The sequence below is a fragment of the Manis javanica genome, chromosome 11 (genome assembly GCF_040802235.1).
Source record: "Manis javanica isolate MJ-LG chromosome 11, MJ_LKY, whole genome shotgun sequence".
In the NCBI taxonomy this organism is placed as follows: Eukaryota; Metazoa; Chordata; class Mammalia; order Pholidota; family Manidae; genus Manis; species Manis javanica.
This window is the reverse complement of record NC_133166.1, coordinates 101,235,826-101,258,455: the sequence shown is the minus strand read 5'-3', so window position 1 is coordinate 101,258,455 and position 22,630 is coordinate 101,235,826. Positions and strand designations below refer to the sequence as shown.

At 46.6% G+C, this 22,630-nt stretch overlaps 2 protein-coding genes across 5 annotated transcripts in view; one reads left to right on the top strand and one right to left on the bottom strand.

Moving 5' to 3' along the window:
* Positions 1–84: 84 nt before the first annotated feature.
* The window catches only part of FCMR (Fc mu receptor), a 34,658-nt gene continuing 12,112 nt past the window's right edge, over positions 85–22,630 (bottom strand). The window contains exons 8-11 of one of the 4 annotated variants that reach the window (XM_073217027.1): positions 15,455–15,561; positions 7,277–7,852; positions 6,786–6,885; positions 5,129–5,262 (exon numbers count right to left, since the gene is read on the bottom strand). In XM_073217027.1, coding sequence (XP_073073128.1) covers positions 7,837–7,852; positions 15,455–15,561 — 123 coding nt within the window. In that variant the 3' untranslated portion in view covers positions 5,129–5,262; positions 6,786–6,885; positions 7,277–7,836. Of the gene's footprint in view, positions 1,390–5,079; positions 5,263–6,785; positions 6,886–7,276; positions 7,853–15,454; positions 15,562–20,278; positions 21,414–22,630 lie in introns of those variants that run through there. The other 3 variants (XM_073217024.1, XM_073217025.1, XM_073217026.1) reach the window with 3 other exon arrangements.
* IL24 (interleukin 24) lies at positions 15,570–21,030 on the top strand. Its single transcript, XM_017669899.3, has 5 exons — positions 15,570–16,376; positions 17,480–17,542; positions 18,372–18,530; positions 18,969–19,043; positions 19,959–21,030. The coding sequence occupies exons 1-5, from the start codon at positions 16,068–16,070 to the stop codon at positions 20,040–20,042; spliced, it is 690 nt and encodes a 229-aa protein (XP_017525388.3). The 5' UTR covers positions 15,570–16,067; the 3' UTR covers positions 20,043–21,030.

Genomic DNA, 22,630 nt, shown 5'->3' with positions numbered 1-22,630 from the left:
CTTTACCTCTCTGGGCCTCACTTTCTGCTGAGAGATTGACTGTACACATGGACCATGGCTAGACTATGTATAAAAATATAACTCTGATCCACAATGCGCAGCCCAAGAAACTAACCCATTCTCTACAGTAACCAGCCCCAGAAGCCAGTCTGCTGTCTCCAAGTCAGACTTGTACAAAGTCAGATTGCTTTTATTTTATTATAATAGCTTTATGGAGTTGTCATTTACATACCATCAAGTTCAGCCTTCAAGTCCCTTTAAAAAGTATACAATTGAGTGGTTTTTAGCATATTCACAGAGTTATACAACCATCAATTCCAGAACGTTTCTGTCACTCCGAAAAGAAACCCCTTACCTATTAGCAGTCACTCCCCAACTGGCCAGTCTCCCTTTGTCCTCAGCTTCTGACAACTACTAATTTAATTTCTGTTTCTGCGGATTTGCCTATTCTGGACATTGCATGTAAACTAATTCGCACAAAACGTGACCTTTTGTGACTGGCTTCTTCCACTTAACATAATGTTTCAAGATTCACTCATGTTGTCACATGTATCAATACTGTATTTCTTTTTGTGACTGAATATTCCATTACATGGACATACCTCGGTTTGTTTATGCATTTATCAGTGGCTGGACATTTAGGGTCTTTTCTAAGCCACGTTTTGGCTATTGTGAATAATGTTGGTGTGAACGTTTGTGTACAACTTCCTGTGTGGACATACGTTCTCAATTCTCTTGGTTATTTATTTGACCACTATCTTGAGCAATTGGCCCAAGAAACCAAACTATAATCTCTGTAGTGATTGGTCCCAAATGGCCAGGGCTTGACTAATGACTGAAGCTTCCCTAATTTTTGTCCGCACTTCCAACTTAATATGAACAAGAAGCTAGAAATGCCCTTCTAACCCATCACATAGATCGTCCCACTTATAGTCAGTCCACTGGCAGCTTTTTCATGCCGACAGCTTTGAATCAAGGCATCCCCAAAGCTTCCTTGTTTTCTCCTGTAAGCATTTGAGTCTCCGTCAGAACACATGCAAGCATGACTGATTTTCTTGCTACAGCAAGCTCTGAATAAATAGCCTATGCCTGTTCTTGTTTGGTTAATCTTTATTTATCCCACGCTGCATTTGTAAAATGAAAGAGTGGGAACAGATGATTCTGAATTCTAGAAACTGTCTGTCTCAGGGAATCACATGAAGCCGCTGCTTCTTGCCAGAAGGAATTTGCTTCTTTCCTGTATCACAGGCTTTGGATTTAGAATTTGAGGTGAGCCCATCTCACTGGTGACGGCTGCCTAGGGGATGACCCGGATGCCAGGGAGGCTGGATAGGCCCTCCCTCTGGTGGCAGGTGGGCTCTTTCTTAGAAGGAAGGGCGTCTTTCAAACCTAGAGATGAAATCCAGATCAGGGTGATTCAAAAGAATTTAAAAAAGGTCTCTATGTCTCTCATGCTCACCATAGGTTAGGGTTGCCCAACTTCCCTATTTTCAAGGATTTGGGCCTTCTACAACATAGGTGAATATAACTTTATCTCCCTTGCCTCTCCCATACAACAGCGAGAGTGAATGGACCATTCATTCCTCTGCTGGAATTTTAGGGGACAGGGATATGTCTTTCCAGCTTTTTAGACTACCTATCCCAGCACAGGATGATATTTTATTATCAATAAGGACTGAGTTCACAAGCAAGAGAATGGGATATGTCAAAAGGAAAAATTTTAAGGATACTAAATGAAATTGCTTTTTCTAGGTGTGTGTCCCTCAGCTAATCTTTTAATAAGTTAAGTCTTTGGACTTGGTAGAAAACAGACAACCCACCCTGCAGACTGGGCCTTACCAACTGGAGGCCGCAGAACAAAGGGTGGAAGAATGAATACAGCCACTCCCCTATTTCACTGGGAGGTTGGGAGGAGAAATGGTGAAGCTCAACCCAACTGTCAGGTGCCCAGTGAGTCAGCCGCTTAACGGGAAGAGGGTAAGACTCAGAAGCCTGGAGGCAGGAAACTGGATTACAACTAATACCTTTCAGAGTGCATTCTTTGTCTCACTGAAGGTTAGAAGTGGGAGAGAACATACAGATCATTTTACAGGATAATGGGGTTTCAGAGTAGGAAAGTGGCTTGTCAAAGATTACACAGTGAGTTATGACAGAGCTGGTATTAAAATTCAGGTCCCTGTACCTCCAGGACCCTTAAACCTCAATTCAAAAAGAAATAGCAGTCATCCAGATTGGAAATGAAATAGAACTGTCTTTATTCATAGATGTTCTGCCTGTCTATGTAGAAATACCCAGTGGAATCTCTAAAAAGCTATAGAACTAATTAGAAAGTTTCATTTGATAAGAGAATATAAGATCAACATATAAAGATCAATTGTATTTCCATATACCAGCAACATACAATTGGAACTTGAAAGAAGAATTATTCATAAAAGAATAAAAAATTTTGAAATACTTCAGGATAAATAATGACAAAAGATGTAAGTAAGATCACTGCACTGAAAACTGCAAACTATTGCCGGGAGAAATGGAAGAGGACCTAAATAATGGAGAGATATACGATGTTCATGGATTGGAATGCTCAATATTAAGACATCAATTCTCCCCAAACTGATTTATGAATTCAATGCAATCACAATAAAAATTTCAGTAGCCTTTTTAAAGACAGAAATTGACAAACTCACTTTCAAATTCATATTTAAATGCAACAGATCTAAAATAACCAGAATAACTTTAACAACAAAGTTATCAAAGTGTTGGGAGCAAATCTGTGGGCCTTTAAGCAGATTCAGTCACAAAAGCCTTAAGACAACAGCAACGTTTTGAGTAAAAATCTTTCCTGTAAAATCGGCTAAAAATCTTTCCTGTAAAGTCAGCAACAATGAACCCATCCACGCGTTAGAAACAAGTTTTCCCCTATTACTAAGAAGCACATTTAGTGAACTTCTAGGTTAGAGCTGGGGTTAATTTACCTAGCAACATTTGCATTTCTAAGTTAGAGTTAGTGGTTAGGCTACCTCACAGCATGTGCCTTTTCTGTCCTTTGTTAAGCAAGAAACACCTCCCCCGCCCCCAAAATGGAGAACTCCCCGCTTCTCTTCCGGGTCCTCTGTTCCCGCCGGCGCCACCTAAGGTCCAATTATCTCCTGACCCACCCCTTACTTGCTACTTGTATAAATTGAGCCTGTAAACAATAAACTGTGCCAGCTTGATCAGACCTCCTGTCTGGCTGGTTGTTCTTTGTGTCCCTTGCCCCATTCTTTTTTTTTTTTCAATTCTCTCCTCCAGGTCGTCGACCCCCGTTGATAGTCCTGCAGGTCGGGACATCAAAGGATTACATAAATTATATGAAGGATTGTATAAATTGGAGGATTATATAAAGCAATGATGATGGCAATCAGGCAGGATAGTACTGATGTAAAAATAGACAAATAGATTAATGGAACAGAAAACTAGAAAAAGACCTACCCCTACATGGGCAACTGATTTTTGACAAAGGTATAATGGCAATTTAGTAAGATAGAATAATCTTTTCAAGAATTGGTGTTAAAACAGTTGCATATTTTATGGAAAAATAAATGAACTTGGAGCATACTTACTCCATACATAAAATTAACCCAAAATGGACCATAGGCCAAAATATACCATCTATAACTACAAAATTTCTCAGAGAAAACCTGAGAAAAAACCTTTGTGACTTTGAGTTATCTGAAGATTTCTTAGATATGACACCAAAAGCAGAATCCATAAATTGGATCCATTAAACACTTCTGCTCTTCAAAAGACACCTTAGAAAATGAAAAGACAAGATAGTCTGGGAGTAAGTATTTGCAAGTCCTGTATATCAGATGAACTTGTATCCAGAAAATATAATGAATACTCAAAACTCAATTGTAAGAAATCAACCCAATTAAAAAAATAAGCAAAAGATTTGGACAGACAACAAAGATAAATAGTTGACAAAAGAGAAAGAAAAAGCATGTGGAAAGATGCTCAACGTCACCTGTCATTAGGTAATGCAAATTAAAACCACAGTGAGATACCATGACATACTTATTAGAATAGCTAAAATTTAAAAGATTGACCCTACCAGGTGTTGGGGAGGGTGTGGAGGAACTGAAACCACCATATACTGTTGTTAAGAATGCAAAATGAACAGTATGGCAGTTTAGTAAAAAATGAAGGAAACGCCTACGGTATCACCCAGCCATTCCATTCCTTGGTACGTGTTCAAGAGGAAAGAAAGTGTATGTGTCCACGCAAAGAGTTCTACATGAACGCTCATGCAGCTCTATTTTCAACAGCCCCAAATTTGAAACAGCCTTAAAGTTCACCAACAAATGAATGATTAAACAAACTGTGGTAGATACATTCATTATCTTAATGGTGGTGATGGTTTTACAGATATATGCATATTCTAGAACTTATCAAATTGTACATTTTAAATATGTGCAGTTTATGCATGATAATTATATGATATCAGTAAGGTTGTTAAAAAAATAACTCATTTCAAGGCAATTTCTCTTTCTAGGCATTGTGAAGATTCCAGGCATACAAAGGGTGAGGTTGGTAGGGCAAGTCACTGCCCAACAATATAAGGCCCAATGTGATCAAGGAAAGACATCTATCTGGGGGGACCAGGGAAGGCTTTCTGAAGAAGAGGTCCTTGGATTAGACCTTGAAGGATGAGCAAGGATGTCAGCAAGTGGCTGACAATGAACCTCAAAGCCCTGCTACCCCAGGCAGTGGTTCAATCCTGTGCTAATATCAGTATTTCCTGTCACATGTCTAGCACACAACAGTCCAAATACCTTTATTTAACTGATTTAATTAACTTATTTATGTCCACCTCCTATAAAAGCATTTTAGAACGGCTTATAAAGATCCATGCAATACAACAAGATTTAGGAAAACAGGCAAAACACTTGGACACAGACAATACAATGATGCTGAGCTGTGATTGTTTCACAAAGGACAAATTATAAGGTTCTGAATCATACGTTGCTGAAAGGATCAAAATTTGGCTGAGTTTTATGGAGGCGGGGACAAAACGGGAAACATGATCATTCCAAAACTCACCGAGCACTTGGTCTACATCATCTCCATCAGTCCTCACAGACCTGCATGGTGGGGGGGGGGGGCCTTTCCTAGCGAGGGATTTTTCCTGAAGCTGCCAGGGAGCCAGTGGAGATGCTGTAGTATCTTCCTCCAGCTGCTCTGCACAAAGGAGGAAACAGCTGCTGGCTTTTATGATCCTTCCCGCTAAAAAGAATTCAAGAAAAGTTGGAAAAATCAGAAATCCAAACAAAAAGCCTATTTGATGGTATCAGAGAGGTAACAAGACGGGCATCATCCTAGGGTCATGGTTTGGGAGTTGAAAGCCCAGAGAAGTTAGGCCAGCACTGGAGGCTGTTTTTCCCCAAGGGAAGTCATCTGAATTCAGAAGAGTTGATGAAAAAGTTGGGAGACTGAGAAGATATATAGCATTTGTCATGGATTTGCAGGACTGGGGCAACAATTGTGTGCTCAGAGCCTGCTGAAGAGGGGCAAGAGTAACATCTCTGCCAAGCTACAGGCTGAGATCCCAAAGTGCTGCCCCTGGAAGTCCTGGGATGCCATGAACAGGGTGGCCCTAAAAGCGACAGGAAATCCATTTAGAATCAACTCAATCTATGATTCGATTAAAGTAATTTGGGATTACCAATCCCTGCCTTCCTTCTAAAAGCAAATATAAATCCACCTCCGAGGAAGATAATATTCTAAGGTTAAAATTATTTTTACACTTTTTCAAATATAGTGTCTGGAAACATTCAGAGTAGGGAAATCCTTGGGGACAGAAAGTAAATCAGTGGTTTCCAGGGACTAAGAGGGGCGACTGCTAATGGGTATGAGGTTGCTTTATGGGTCGATAAAAATGTTCTGGAATTCAATAATGGTGCCAGTTGCACACCTCTGTGAATATACCAAAAACTGCTGAACCGTACACTTCAAAAGGGTGAATTTCATGGTATGTGAATTATATCTCAATGAAGTTTTTATTTTAAAAAGGAAGATGAAATAGAGACATCTTCAGAACAATAAACGAGTGAAAAGTAGAAATAGTTATTTAGGGCATAATTATTTTAAGACAAAATGATTTGGTTTATTAGAAAATGATTTAATTCTCATTTACTTTCATTACAATTGTTAATCAAAAAAAAGCCCACTCGGTGAATTCTGGTCTGAAGTTTTCATATCATATTCTTATATGACTTCTCTTGGGGTTAGACTGCTATTATTTTAAAGCACCTTTGTAGTCTCCCTAAACAGACAGATAGAAAGTGGGATTAGCATAGTATATTCTACTGTTACCATATGGGGTACTATTCTGAATACTTTTGAAATTTTTTCCTAAATGGATTATTATATAGTTAAAGGGCAAAAAGTTGTTTATAACTGTGCCAAGCTCTTTCCATTGATAAAAGACTTTAATGTGTGTCATGGTAAAATATACAAATAATGTTAGTAATATTTTAATAATAGCTAATTCTTCCACAAGCTTCCTAATGTGTCAGGCTCTCTTCAGCATATTCTTCACATGCATTTTCTCCTTTAATCCTTATAAATACCCATTAGATGGGTAGTATTGTTATTCTCACTTTATGGATGAGGAAGTTGAAGCATAGAGGAATCAAGTGACTTATCCAAGGTCACACAGCTAGTAAATTGCAAAGCCAGGAATCCAGACACAAAGTGTGACTCCAAGGCTGCATGGTTCCCAATGCACTGCCCTGCCTCCCACATACCTAGGCTTGGAGTTGGAGACCTGGGGTCAAGGGCAGGTAGTTCCATTTTCTAGCTCTGTGAGCTTAGGCACATCATTAAACTTCTCTTCACCTTGGTATTCTAATTGATAAAACAGAGACGATGATATCTGCTCTCTCACCAATTCATTCATCTGTGACTCTCAAATTGTGGAAATATTTTGTAAAGTACTACACAACAATTTGTCTTATTGGACTGGAGCTGAGAACTGGCCCTGCTCCGCCACCACCCAATGATGGACATGCTGAATTCTAGTCCCATGCTTCCAGAAACCGCCCCCAAACCAATCACTCTGGTGGTATTTGGGCAACTTAGGGCTAAGAAAGGCTCTGGGTATAAACTGGAAACGCTGTTTCACTGAACTCTGTAACACTTTGGGCCGAACACCCATTAGGGGCGAATGTGACCCTGAAACATTTTTGGCTGAAGCAAACTGGCCCTCAGAACCTGGCGAGGAAAATTCTGTTCTTACCATCACTGGGGCAGTAGCCAGATCTTGCAACAGCGGGCTCAGCCAGCCCCGATGGCACAGACTGACTCGTGGACGTACCTTTGAGAAACACCCCTTTGGGAATTCTAGAAACACTCTAGAGAGAGGGACTCAAAGAGCCTGCAATACTTACTTGAGCATTTGAGATCATAAAACTTTGAGATTTTTAATTCTAATTTTTAACCACAGGTTAATGAAACTTGGACATTCAGGTTATGTTATCCCAGGTCATTTTTATTATTATTATCTTATTGTGGGAAAGCCAAATTCACTCCACCAGGATTAAGTAATGAGATCCATTAGATCTACTCTCTTGTGGGACCATCTCTCCAGCCTGGGAAGAGGGGCGATGACTTTTTGAGGCCGAAATACTCCACAGAGGGAAACACCCTATCTGCATTTTCATGAGTAATACATTTTCCAAAAGGATATTTTTCGGAAGTTGAAGGCAGAGTCTGAGGGCCCCACCCGCTGTTCCTGGAAGCAGCTTCTACTCTTCAGCAGTCCTTTGACTTTTAATTGACTTTCATGGATTTGATCAATTACGGGGGGTAAATGCTGGAGATAAGGAACAAAAAAAAATGTTTTTAAGAGCCCAAGTCACTTTGCATTTCAAGCATCATATGTAAGCCTTTTCGGGGACATAATTTTTAGTTTCTCATATTCTAGGGCAAGCTTAGACCTGCCAGCCTTTGCCAGTTTCAAATCCATGTGGTAAGTGTATATGTGTGGGGAGAGAGAGAAAAAGTGATGCATGCGCGCACATGCACTCGTGTGTGTGTGTGTGTGTGTGTGTGTGTGTGTAAATGCAGACTTCCAATCATAGTAAGTATCTTACTCACTATTTATTTATTCAACAACCTGCTTTGCTCTGCTGAGCAGTGTGTGAAGTACCATCTGCCCCTTTGCCCTCCCAAGACCTTAGTGCACAAGAGAGAGCTAGAGAGAAGGGACGGGAAGAGGTGAGATGAGGTTCAGTGCCACACAAATGTTTAAAATGCTGTTGTGTTCCGGGGTGATAGGAATTCCTTGCAGCTTTTGGGAATGGCTACAATGAAGAGACCTTGGAAAAGAGGTAAAATTTTTAATGCAAATCTCTCTCTCATGGGCTAGGTGCTTGTTGAATATAATGCCAATTATACAAATAGTTTCAAGATGAACATAAAAGGCTACCCAGTCTGTAATCTTACTCCTTCAAAATAAGTATACTTAACAGGATGTATGTGTGTGTGTGTGCACATACATACAAACACTTTATATATGTATGTGTGTATGCATGTGTGTATACATCTCTATAATATACATATGTGTGTATATATTTACACACATGTACATATGCAATCTGCTTTAGAAAGTCAACAACATATCATGACAGTCTTTCCATGTCAAGGCGATAGACGTCGGTTAGGGTTAAGGGAATGGTGGTGAGCGAATCCCAGACGTACAAACAGAAGAGGAGACAGAGGTGGGGATGAGGACCTCGGCTTGGCTGGGGCTCCGTGCGTGGAGGTTAGTGAAGGCACAAAGGGAAGGTGACTGGACTGGGTCTCAGAGAATATGCACTTCCAGGTCAGGGAATTTCAATAATTTTCAGTGGGTGATAGGAAAATGAATGATTTATTTAAATTAAAAATAACTAAAATCCTTGTACTTCTATTGAATTTGCATGAACTTGGAAAATACCAACTACAGAGGAGGAAAACAGCCATTACCTCACCACTCAGACAGTTCTGTTCATACCTTGGTACTCAGGTTTTCTAGATGATTTTCAACACATACGCCCGTTTTATTTTTTGCAAAAATGGGATCATACTGCAGATGCTATTCTGTAACCTGGGTTTTAAACCTAAAATGTTACAAAAGTGTTTTTCAGAATGTAGATATAAATTATTTTTAGTTGTTGGATAGCATCCATTATATAGACTTTTACCAGTAGAAATAACCAGTTGAGTGTCACACAAATTTAACTTATCTCCTTCCTTAAATGCACCCCGTTTACTTGATTTTGAAATTAAGGACTGGAGAACAGCCACATTTTCTGAACACCTGATAGGTGGAGAACTGTTCTAGGCACGGCTGGAGTACAGATACTTAAAAGAAGAGGAATGGGGGCGGGGAGATCATTTTTACCAGAAACCCAAGACCGTTCAGGGGTTGAGAAATAAAATGATCAGAATTGTGCATTTAAAAGGCTCTTCTAGAGCAGTGTGCATTTTCTTAAAGAGGGATGAGACTGTTAAGAGAGTCTTTGAGACTCTTCATTTTCCTTCCTTTATTTAAAAGAAAAAAATTCTCTGCTAGAAAAGCAGTCTGGGGTGTATGAAGGGAGACTCTCTAACTGTCATTTTACCCAACGTGCACACTGTCCTGTGTTTATTTACAGCACCCATGCCCTTGGGACCCCACGCTGATGTTTTCTGCAGGCTGGGAGGGTGCAGGAGCCTGACTTCTGGAGGGAGTGGGAGTTTTCAGAACTGGCTGTCTCTTGTGGTTCTGTTTCCTGTGAGTGGCTAAAACCTTTGCGTAGAAAGCTGGGACTCTGCCCTTTTCCCCACCATTCCTGCCTGCAGCTCCGAGGGGGCAGCAACATCCTAGATCCCCTTTCATGCTCTTAAGTTGTATTTAAGTTGCTGTTCCCCACTGATTTCCATTAATCATTAAGCAAAAGAACAATAAGTGGCCATCCCTCTTCCAGCAGCTTCCAGAACCTTCCTCTCCTTGGTCTACAGTATCTGTGTGGCCATACAATTTGTAGAGGTCACAGTGGTCTCAGGAAGGTGCCCTCCCTTTATTTTTGCTGATAAATTCCTGCCCAGGCTTCAAGCCTCAGATCAAATGTCCCCTCCACCTCTCCACCCCTCCCAGCACTGCTCCGAGGCTGGGAGGGGCTGCCTCATCCTGCCGCTTCCACAGACTCCATCATTCTGTTAATGGCACCCAGGACACAGCGTTGCAAGTTATCTGTTTGCAAGTGTATCTCCATACTGACTCATAAGAGCACAAGCACAGCGTCTTAAATCATTTTTAACAGCTCTCTTGAGATATAATTTACATGCCATAGAGTTTAACTGCTTAAACTCTAGAATGGTTTTAGTATACTCTCAGAGTATTTCTTTGCCCCCAAACTAAACCCTGTGTTCATTAGCAGTTGTTTCTGTGCCTCCCACCCACCAGCCCCTAACTCCAAGCCCTAGACAAGCACTTCTCTATTTTCTGTCTCTACATTTATCCTTTTGGCCATTTTACATAAATGCTATCATAGTAATTCACTTCATGTATTGCCTCTTCTGACTCTCAGCAGGTGCTTAGGAAATGTTTGTTCAGCAAATGACAAATGTGTGTAAGACTGGGAAGTTGCAGGGGAAGGTGGTACAGGGGAAGAAATGCTGGGCTAAAAGCCAGTAGCTCTGCCTCCCAGTTCTGGTTCTGTCATTTATTTATACGACCTGCAGAAAGTCATCCCACTTTTCTGACTCTTAGCTTTCTAATGTGCAAAGAAATAAAATCTGTCCTCCCTACTGCAAAACTTTATGGCGACTATCAAAGGAAGTCTTATTTGTATGTATCACATCATGGAAGTAGTTGGTATATCTGAGTATGCTGTACAAATGTAAGAATAAATTTGTTTGTTTTTACTTTTGTCCTTTGAAATGCCTGCAATCACAAATAATTTATTATGCCAGTGACAGAGGAGAAGGTAGGATGGCGGAGTGCCAGTCGAAGGGGGCCAACCTGTAAATAGTCACCTCTGCTCTCTCTGCTCTTAGAATGACTACAGCCAAGACAGGGCTGACAAAATGCCCAGGTATCCCACATCTGTAACTGCATGAGTTTCCCAGCCCAATAGGGAGATAAAAATCTGTTGTAGAGTGAAGATTAAACTCAGTTCACTGGAAGAAAAATGGTGATGGAAGTTTCTCTAACCTCTAGGCTCTCAGGAAGTCCCAAACAGTGTGCTCATCACTTCTGCCCTGACAGCATTTCCATCAATCAGACAGAGGGGGCTTCAGATTTAAGAGTGGGCTCTTGATTGGTTCACCCAAGAGTGAAGAAGGGTCCCTTCTCCATCCTGGTTCAGTCCCTTTCTGTCTCTATAGGGGTAGGGAATTTGTAGGGGATGTGGTTGGGGTGAGTAGATTTTCTTCTTAAATGTAAAATTCATGCTCTGTAGAAGGATATATGTGACAGAGGGGGCCTGAGGTTATCAAATGAAAAGCCCTAAATCTAATGAAGATGATTTTGGGGGGGAAAGTGGTTCTGTAAATCAAAGTTTATCTTCAGAGGACCTTCTTTCCCAACCCTGTAAAGGAAATTCCTCAAGTTCGAGAGACACAGAAATTACAGAGATTAGAAAAGCCTCAGGTTTCAGTCTGGTCCGGGGTAGGTTTTGGACAAAAATATGTGGATCTGAACCATAGGACCAACTTCTCAAAGTCTGGACTGGGACCTTGCCCAGGGTGAGCTGGTGGGCCAGGCCCTGCCCACCTGCTCCTACCCAGAAGCCCTTGGGCACGGCCTTCCCATTGCCGTCTTGCTTTTCTGCTCCCCTGGCCATCCCTTCAGCCCCTGCTCCCTCACCCAGGGAGAGCTCCCTTTTCTCGGACTTCGTCCCTATTTCAGCTCTTTCCTCCACAGCCACTACTTTCCTTGGGTCCAGGATATCTTAGCCTCTGCACTATTGGCATCCAGGGGCAATACTTCTTTGTGGTGAAGGGCCATCTGTGCCCTGTAGGAGGTGTAGCAGCATCTCCGGCCCATTCCACCACATGTCAATGAAAATGACACCCAAAACGTCTCCAGACATTGCCAAATGGTCCTCTAGGGGCAAAACTGCCCCACTGAGGACCCTGTTCTAGGCTGTCCGTCTCTCACTTGAAGCCTTTGTGAAACATTTACCATGTGGAAGACTGGGTTGTCTATGTGTTTTTATATAGATGCTTCCCAAATTTGAATATACATAAGGGTCACGCTGGGAGTTTCTTCAAATGCTCATTCTCATTCAGTTTTGGGGAAAGGATTTGGATTCTGCACTTCTAACGAGCTCCCAGATATCACTGTTGCTGCTCGTCCACAGACCACACATTCAGTAGCAAGGCTCTGCGTCAGTGTGTTCTGGTGCTGGGAGGACTCGACTTCACAGCTGAGGCTCAGTCACATTTGAACCCTGGTCTGCCTGGTGCAAAGCGCATCGTCAGAACCAGCAATCTCATTTGATGGGGCAAAGTCCTGGAGTCCTCTCCTTACCCTTCCTCCCCAGGTAGTTGTGCAACACTAAGCTCAGGCATATGTTTGCCTGGAATGTCCATGTTTCACTGTAACTCCCTTAGACAGAATGAGTTACTCGTGATCCCAGGTGGATGCACCCATGACCTCATGCCTCTGTTCTAGCCTGCCCTGCTCACAGCCCATCCTTCCTGCCATCCCGCCTATCAGCAGATGGCTGTCAGCTGCCCTGGGGGCTCACATTCCCTGTCAGCTTCCTGCCTCAGCGGTCTCCACTCTCCGGCCCTCTCCTGCCTCCCCCCCATCTATTGCCCCAACACTCTTACTTCTTTCCCGTCTCTTCAGTGCCTCCTGGCATCTTCTTCCCTTGGAAGTTAGGGTTTTTTTAGTAATGCCCTAGATACGGAGGGGGTGGGGGAAGGGTGTGCTGGGGGCCCTTGCCTGGGTCCTCCTGGAGCAAGGGACTCAAGCTTGGTCCTTGTAGAGGCAGCGGTAGCAGAGCAGGCTGCTGGCCAGGGATTGGGGCGCACGTCTGGTCTGCTTAAGGAAACAAACAGCATTGCATGTGTGGTGGAGGGAAGGGGTGCTGGTGCCGGGGCGGCTGGGAAGGGTCTGCCAACTGGGGAGACTGGGAAGGGCTGCTTCCCACACTGTCCTGTGCTCTTTCTTCTCCACGGAGCTGGAGAAAGCTATCCTACTCCTCACGTCAGAATCCTCCTCCCACGTCGCTCATGTGGACTGAGGTTTAAGAAGACCCTTAGAATGTTCGTGCAGGCGGGTAACTGAGAGCCGGACTCAGCAGCCTCTCTCGTAAAGGCCCAGAGACCAGGTGTTCTGGCTTTGTGGGCCATGCAGGCTCAGCCCAGCTACTCATCCCTGTCACCGTAGCACAGAAGCACCGCAGACAATATGTAAATAAATGGGGGTGGCTTTATAAAGTCTGATGAAACTTAATTTATGGACACTGAAACTTGAACTTCACATACTTCTCATGTGTCACAAAATATTGTTCTTTCTATTTTTTTTTTCAAACATTAAAAAATGTAAAAACCATTCTTAGGTCACAGGGTTAAGCCATTCCTGGCTAATTCCTGGCCTGTGGTTTGCCAATCCCTGATTCAGAGCCCACTGCTTCCCAAATGTTTCCCAGGACATGGGCAAATCCTTAGGGGAAATGCTGGGTTAAGCCAAGTTAGCCACATGCCCTTGGCCCCTGCCCTCACGGGACTTCTCGGTCTCCATTATTCTCAGAAGCATTATACACTGGCCAGAGGGGCTGGCACATGCCAGGCTCCTCTGCCTTTCCTGACCATGAAACCTCTGGTTTCAGGGAACGTCTTATAGACAAACATCCCCAAGGACTAGATTCTGTGGAACACGCCTTGGGCACGCCGCTCCAGTCTACCCCTGCTTTACACCTGGGAACACTGAGGCCTGAGCACCTCACCAGCTGGACAGTCAGGTCACTTGACCGCACTGGTGCTCTGAACGTGCCACATGGCTGCATCTGCTGGGTGCTCCCAGGCCGGGCAGCACCAGCTGAGGCTAGCCCACCAGGACACCAGGTCCCAGCTTTCTGGGCTTCCTTATTCTTCCTGGACCTAAGGAAGGGCATGTTTTGGTTGAGTGTTTATCATCCTGGGTGGTTGCATATCACGAAATATTCCTAAATTTCCTGTCCTTGTACAATTAAAGAAGTACTTATAGGCTGTCCTTAGCCTCTGGGTTACTGTCCCATCATCAATAAGGCGTAATTGTTGAATGATTTTGTCTGTAAGGGAACTGGGGTACTCTGCTCAGTAATAATGTATTTACATGTGTATAGAGTTTACAAAGCACCTCTGTGTCTCATTCGCTCCTTACAGCCGCCCCCTGGGGGAGGTGGGACAGCTTTTTGTTTGTTTTTTAGTTTTACAGATGAAGAAAGGGGTCTGGGGTAGCCAGGAGACTTGCCCCTGCTCACAAGGGTGGCAGCAGAGCCGGAACTCAGACCCAGGTCTCATCTCACCTTAGGGGCTGCTTTCTTCATTGCCCCATTGTCTTAAAGCAAAGGTGACTAGGCAGTGAAGTAATTCTCTGGGAAAGCATGACCAATTTCCCTTTCTCCACCTCCCTCTTCTTCCTCTGTCCCTCCCCCCTCAGCCCCCATGTATATGGATCTCCACAAAGCCTTGCTTGCCTGCACACCTTTCCTGCTGACACGACGTCCATAGCTGGGCACGGGCCTCCCGCCCACAGTTATACCCCTGAGAGGTGAGCGGGGAGGGTGCCTGCCTGGCTCTCCCTCTAAGCCAGCCTCCTCCAGGCAGCAAGCGCAGGCATCAGTTCCAGGGCCTGAGGTGAGCAGTGGGGATTCCTGAGCCCTCGGCTCCTGAAGCATTAGATGCTGCCTCCCTGGGAACGGGGCGGGTAGGGGGTTGGCGGAAGTCACCTTTTCCAGGTCTCCATAAGGGTAAGATACGACTGTGGATGATACAACTGGGTTCTCTGATTTTAACACCAAGAGGGATTTGGACCAGATGCAAGGAAGGCCAGGGGGATTCCAAAGCCCAGAGCGGAATTCTCAAGAACGGCTACAGAGCCTGTGGAGTTTGAAGGAACAGAATAGAAAGACTTTGTGGGAGACACTGAAATGCAGACCTGCAGGACAGAGGATGTGGGTGCTGGCCCAGGGCCCCACTTCTCCAGCCCCTGTGTGGGTGGGCATTTCAGAAGCAGGTCCCTTTCTGTCTCCCAGTCCAGTGTGGGGTGGCGGACTGGGTGTTACCTGGTGTGAGACCAGAGCCTGGAATAAGAAAGACTCTTAAATGTTTGTGGAAGGAAGTAAGAAAGAAAGGGAGGAAGAGAGAAAGGAAAGAAAGAAGGAAGAAAAGCAAAGGGCAAAGAAGGCAGGGAGAAGAAATTCCTTGTCCACTGTTATGATGGGTAATGGCCTACCTTCCTCCTGCTTGGGGCCTCTTCGCCGTCCTTCCAATTGGCACTTCAGTGGAAGGCTTTAAAGGTGATTCATCTGGAAATCTGATTCTTCCCTCTTGTTCAATTACCTGAAAAGTTGATTTTTAGAGTCAAGAGTGAGTCAGCCATTTGAGGGGGCAGAGTGAGTGTGAGACGCTGACCTGCTGTCTGTGATGGATCCCTCGGCTCCCTCATGACCGAGCTTGCTGATTAGTTCTCGGGGAGGAGGAAAAGGTTGCCCGTGTGCGCCTGGAGACTTACGGGCAGAGCTCAGGGAGGCAGGTGCCTGGAAGAGCTCTGTCCTCCCGAGGTAGGGCTCCCAGTACGTGTTCTTTGGCACACTGTGACCCCCGCCCCCCCCCATTTCTCCCCTCTTCTTGGTCAAATTCTGAGCAGCAGGTTGATTAGGGAGAACTGTAATGGAGTAAGGAAGGAGGCGTCAGGTGTGTTTGGGGCAGATGGGCATGTCCAGGGAGGGCAGATAGGGAGCAACACCAGGGGTACGAGACTGAGGGGCAGAAAGACCCCTAGACACCCCAGCAAGGCCACATGCTGGCAATTTGCTAACGTGGGAACCCACCCTCTCTCCGTTTCCATGTGTGTGTCCCTGAGGCTGACTGAGGCAGAGCCCAGGAGCATTATTCTGGGGTATGTGGCTCATGGGGCAAATGGCCTGGCTCAGGGATGCCTCCCTCCACCCAGCAGGGTCCTCCTGGTCCTTCCTTTGCAGCAGATGAACTCCTCAGTGCGGATGGCTGCCATCCCCTGCCTGGGTCTGATCCTGTTTCTCTGGAGCCAAGGGCCAGGGGTCCAAGGCCAAGAATTCCAATTTGGGCCCTGCCGAGTAGAGGGGGTCGTTCTCCAGGAACTGTGGGAGGCCTTCCGGGCCATGAAAGACATCGTGGTGAGTGACAAGTGTTGTTCAGGACCCAGCTGCAGCCACTACTGTGCGTGCAGGCTGATATTTTATGGTTACGGAGCCCTTTGCAGCTTGCTGATCATAACTTTGTGGAGTCTGAGGCAGCACAAGCCCACAGATCCTCTCACACATGAGGAAACTGAGGTTCAGAAAGATGGGATCAATCTGTAGGAAAATAAATACAGTCTAAAAGGAATAAAGAAGGGACTACATGTCAGGGGACTCCACCAATGAGGAGTCACAGGAAATCTTTCGATTTCTGGAGTTTCACCTACAGCTTTGCCAGTCTCCTGCTAGTCTGTTCCACCTGCTTGGGCCTTGGCTAAAGGTAGAAAGAATGGCTGATGCTGAGGTGGGATGGGGCAGCTTATGAAGCGTGACTGTGGATTTATCCTGGGCCTGAAGGTGATCTAACATGTACCCTTGCAAATGCACCCAACTCCCTAAACAACTGTCCAGGTGCAAGGCAGAAAGAGGAGCTGGATGGGGCAGCCTGGAGGAGGGGACAGGGCACCTAGGGGTGATCCTGGCCTGGAAACCAATGCACAAGGGGTACAGTACCCCTGTTCCATCAGTGTCCTTTCCTGCACAACCAGGAGGTGAGGAGGTGGTACAAATGAGCTCTAAAGCTCAGTCATCACAAGGATTCTCAGAGTGCAATCCAAGATCTGGGATGCGTGGTGGGCGGCGGGAGGAGCTCCGAGGGCTTGAGGCAGCTCAGAGGTGCAGCCTCCCAGCCCCAGGGAATATGGAGCAGCCCTGCCCCTAGTGGTTGTTACACCAGTTAGGCTTCCTTCCTCCCATCTCAAGTGACCAGAGGAATCACCCAGGTCCCTCACCAGGGCTCTAAGAATCCCTGGGATTCCATCTGCCCCTGGGCGTCACGCTTAGCGAGTTTCTGTGGCTGGCACCTTGTCTCCCACCACAGGCTAGCTCGGCACCACCCTTCCTGGTCCACCTTTGGTCCCTCTAGTCTCAGAGAGCTCAGATTGGGTGGGTGTAGGAGCCTGGGGAAGAAGCACATATTGTCAAGGCTGGCTTCTGTGCCAACCCCAACCTGGAGGCATCCTCTCTTTCTCTTTCCGAAGCAAGCTCAGGATAACGTCAAGAGCGTCCGGCTGCTGCAGAAAGAGGTTCTACAGAACGTCTCGGTAATCCAACCTTGGGGAAGGACCGGGCCTCCCTCTGAGGGGGCTGGTGTTCCCTGGGTGGGGCTGAGCTCGCACAGGACAGGGTGGCAGGAAGGCAGAGAAGTCCATGTCTCAGGTCATCACCCCAGTACCTGGTTTATGGGGGTCTAGGAGGGGTGTGGGGATTAAGGTTTGGAAATACCTTTCACCAGAGAGTTGCCGTCGATCTTTATTTCTCTTTTGCCTGTGTGGCCCCACAAGCATCTGCTTAGGCCTCCCACGCAATCCTTTTTCCTCACCCACTGCTGTCTAATCCCCACCCATCTGGACACTCACTGAGCACACAGGGGCTGAGCCCTGGTCACTGCAAGGTGCTGAGCGTCAGTGTCGGATCTCGAGGGGGCTAGAGTGCACTCCTTGTGTTCCAGGATGAGAGCTTTCTCCTCCCCTCATTTCTCCTTGCAGTCCTGTTCCCTGGCAACTTTCAAGCATCAGATGTCTGGTGCTTTTTAGGGTCCATCCCCTCCCACAGCCATTAGAGAGGCCACATGGTGCAGAAGAAAGGGTATTACTGGATGGGGACTTAGGAGTCCCGGAGCTAGGCCCTTGGCTGCCACTGCCCTGCTGTGTGACCTGGGCAAGTCTCTCCTCCCTGAGTCTGTGGCTCCTCCTGTAAGCCAGAGGCGCCCCCCTACATGGCCCTGAAGGCCCCTTCCGCTCTAGTGTCCAGCAGCACCGAGCAGACCCCTGCCTCTGCGGTGCTCCTCTAGCCTTGTGCGGCATGTGGCTGCTCGCCCAGGGCTGGGGTGGGCGGAGGCCCGGCTCCGCAGTGACCCAGACTCCCCCCCAGGATGCTGAAAGCTGTCACCTCATCCATGCACTGCTGAAGTTCTACTTGGACGCCGTCTTCAAACACTACCCCAGTAAGGCAGCTGAATCCAAGATCCTGAAGTCCTTCTCTACTCTGGCCAACAACTTCATTGTCATCGTGTCAAAACTACAACCCAGTGTGAGTAGAACAAAGCTGAGACTGTGGCCCGTGGGAACCGCGTGTTTTCAGAAACACCCCCTCCCCCACCCCCTTATATTCCCTGACAGGGGTTCGTGGGTGTCATGGAAAAGAGCACAGGCTCTGGGCACCAGCAATTCTGGGGGCCAGCCCGGGTCTGCTTCTAACCAGCTGGGTGACGCTTTGTAAGGCAGTCAGCCTCTCTGGGCCTCAGTTTTCTTACCTACGAAACGGGGAGGATCACCCCTACCTGGCAAGATTGCTGGGAGAGTTGAAGGAGGCCGCCCCTGCATCTAACAGGAGTTCAGCAGCGGCACCTTGAAGATGTAGGATTTCAGGCCTTGGGAGGCCCTCTGGCTTCACCAGGAAGGAGTGGGAGGGGGTTTGTCTCTGTTCCTACCCAATTCTGGTCACAACTTTTGTTTTTCTATACTCCAGCAGAAAAATGAGATGTTCTCTACCAGCGAGAGTGCACGCAGGCGGTTTCTGCGGTTCCAGCGAGCATTTAAAAAGGTACTCAAAGCCAGGAGCTGAGACCTTACTCATCCAGCAGGTGGACTAACCTGAATGGCTGCCACATGAGGGGGCCTCAGAAAACCAGTGCAGAATTCAGGGCAGGTGACCCCACCCGGGGTGCGTAAACTAGTGCAGAATTCAGTGTAGGTGACCCCACCTGACTTAGCAGAGCACAGGTATATTTGCACCAGTTAGCACATACTTCGCACAGGCACCACAAACTACACAGTCTACTTTCCTGTCGGTTTCACATTAAAACGCTGTTATATTCCCCATGAGATGATTTCACTGACGGGGACTTTCCCCACGAGAGTTCTGTGGCTGCTTGAACTGGGCAGTTGGAGTCCCAAGTGAAGGAGAAAGCCGGGAGCCCTCCCCACAACGCCTGCAGTGTTTTTCATACTCCTCAAATGGTCCAGTTTCTCAAATGGGGAAATATATTACCATCTCCCAAATAAAGATAAACAAAGAAAGTTCAAATTTCATCCCCAGAACCTCCCTATACTGGCCGATTTTGATCATGTTTTTGAGAAACAGACTTATCAGCCTAAAAATAAACGGTGAAGAGCAGTAACATACAAAGGAAAGGGGCCCTGGGCCTCGGTTTCCTCATCTGCACAGCAGGCTCGGTGGGGGTGGGTGGGTGCAGAGCAGATCCACCCCCTCTGGGATTCCATGGCTCTTGTCCGGCAGCGTCTCCCCTGCTGCTGCTGCTTACTGGTCCCTTTGTTGTTACCCCAAAGCCAACAACACACAAAGACAGGGGACAGGTGCTGGGTGGGTGAGTTCATCGGAGACCATCCCAAAGGTTATCTCCATGATTTGGAGTCAGGCCAGCTCTGGGAGTTGGGGGTCAAGGAAACCTATTCTTGGGGCTAACATGGCAGGTTTTCAACTCTCCTGTCCCTTTAGTTGGACATAGAAGCGGCTCGGATCAAAGCCTTTGGAGAAGTGGACATTCTCTTGGCCTGGATGGAGAGATTCTACCGGCTCTGATTGCCTAGACCTAGACACCCCCCTGGTTCTCTGTGTCATTTCAAACAAGTGTCCTTCCCGTGATGTACTCCGGGCACTTCACACCTTAGATGATGGGTCCCCTTCTTGGCCCAGGCTTGTCCACAAAGACTTCATCCTTTAAGTGGCCCCAGTGACAGTCATGGAAGTTCTCTGAGATGCTGTGAATAATCTACAAGCAGATCCTATATTTATTATGATGCAACTTGAGTCCTGTCGGTGTTTTAACTGACGTGTATTTATTTGTAGACTGTAAGTTCTGTGAAAGCAGCAGGAATAGTGCCCCAGGCCTCTCTCTCCTCCAAAAGCCTCATCGCCATGTGGGGTGGTGAAGAGATACTTGGTAAATGCCTAATAAACTGGAGTTTTTGCCTGTCTTTGAAATGTCGAAGAACAAGGAGGGGTGCTGGGGGGCGAAGCGGAACTCGAGGGCATGGAAATCACACTGTCATGGGATCTGAAGGAACAGGCATTGGGGTGGGGGTGACAGGCACTGGTTTGAAGTGTAAATGATAAAAGATACAATGTGCAATAAGTACCCAGCACAAAGCAAGCACTCGCCAAACATTCCTGTTCTCGCTGGTACTGCCCATCCCCCTCCCACCATCCTTTCCCCTTGGGTACCTTCATTCTTATCCTACTCATCCTTCCCTTATCTCCTGCTCAAGCAGGTGCCAGAGTCAGGCTACAGTGTCATCATAACTGGATGTACCGTCCAATCTAATGACATTCCCTGCTAATAAGAGCCAAGGAATTCAAGTCTGGCAGCCTCTCCTTTCTATTTCTGGACACGTGCCCAGTGAGGCTGAATTGTGTCTCTGGGAAGGGCTTTTTCCCTAATAGTAAGACTGGGCATTTTCTAGTCTCAAGCTCTGGCTGAACTTTGTCGCTGACTTTGATCCAGAGATACAATGTCTGCCTAGGCCCTTGCTCAGAAAAGTTAAGAGAAGGGATATGGCTCGGAAAGGAAGCAAGCCACATCAGGAGAAATGCTCTGGATACCCACAGCCCACCTGAAAACCACAGGGGCTGCAAAGGTGTGCAAGAAGAGTTGGGGGCACTGAGCTATGTATGCTCAGGGCAGAGAAACAGGGACAAAATTCGAGGTGAGATGTGGGAAGTAAATGAGGGCTCCAGAAACAGAGGGAGTTTGGGAAGCCAGCAGACAGACAAGGCTCATTGGCACCAAGGTCTGGGCCCGGGGAGACAGCTGGAGAGGTGAATCTGGGAGGGGATATTGACGTAGTCATCTGAATCAGTGTCCTCCAACCTGGCAACGGGCTGGTGGTAGATGCTCACACATTCACAGCTGGCCTTCAGAGATGCGGCATGGAGCCAGAGAGCTTCAGACACCTGGGAACAACCAAAGAAACATCACTGGATCTGCGTAGGGCGATTTCAGTATCTCTCCAGGCAGATTTCCACAGCAGGCAATTGGGCGATAGTGGTGTATATGCATGGTCGCTGACTTCTAGAAGGCAGACGTGAAGGGAATCCCTGAGCTCCATAAAGCGGCTCAACTCTGGGAATTTTTAGGGTGGTGTCTCACCTTAGGTGACTGGAAAACACTTAGATCTAATGAGGCAGGAAATGGCCTCAATGGGGCTCAGTAAAATCATGTGGCTAAGCACGGGTCTGAAAGAAATCCAGTTGCTGGCGGAGTTTCCCCTCTGGGATTAGGTGATGTGACTTGTGGAATAAATATGCATCTTCTCAGGCAGTTATTCAGAAGCAGTGACTCATCCCCTGCACCTCTGCAAGGGCTTGGAGAGGCCGTGACATGGCATGACAGTGCCTTCCAGGAAGGGGCTTGGCGGCCAAGGGGAGGAAGGAGGCAGAGCATGTGCAGACAGTGGTGCCCCTCCTTCCCAGACAGAAACTTCAGGATCATCTGCCTTCGGGCTGGGTCAGTTCTCAGAGGACAGGGCTGTGCCACGATCTCACTGTAGTTCAATTATGGGAACACGCACCCAAGAGGCTGTGGTAGGGAGCGGCACATATTTAAACACAAGAGCTGAGAACTAGAAGTGCAGCCCCCAGAACATAGTAGGCACTCAGTAAGTGTTCATGGAAAGGAACTATTACTTTTTGTATTTTACCAGAGGAGAAATGAGCAGCAGCTTGCTTCAAAAATATAGCTTCCACTGCCTGTTACAGTTCATCCTTCGAGATTAATTTGTCTGGCTTAAAAAATGAGGATACTCCCTGTGAAGGTTAAAATATTTGGAAGGAATGGTAAGATCTGAGCAAGATACAGGCCCAAGTGAGGGCATGTGTGGTCAGAGCGCAGTTCGAGAGAAAAGGGCTGGTGTGAGGGTGGGTGGACAGGATGGGCTCTGCTGGACCACACCTAAGCTAGTGTGGGTAGCAGGGGTGGATGAGGGCAAGGTCCAGAACCTGGAGGCCGCTGGCAGAGCTGATACTGCTGCTGGGTATCACTCTCCCCTTTCCAGTGAGGCACACCAGGGCCCAGCCAGACTGTAGTCCTAAGCCTCCCTTGAAGGTAGGTGTGACCACATGAGTAAGTTATGGCCAATATGATATGAGTGGAGATGGTGTGTGAAACTTCC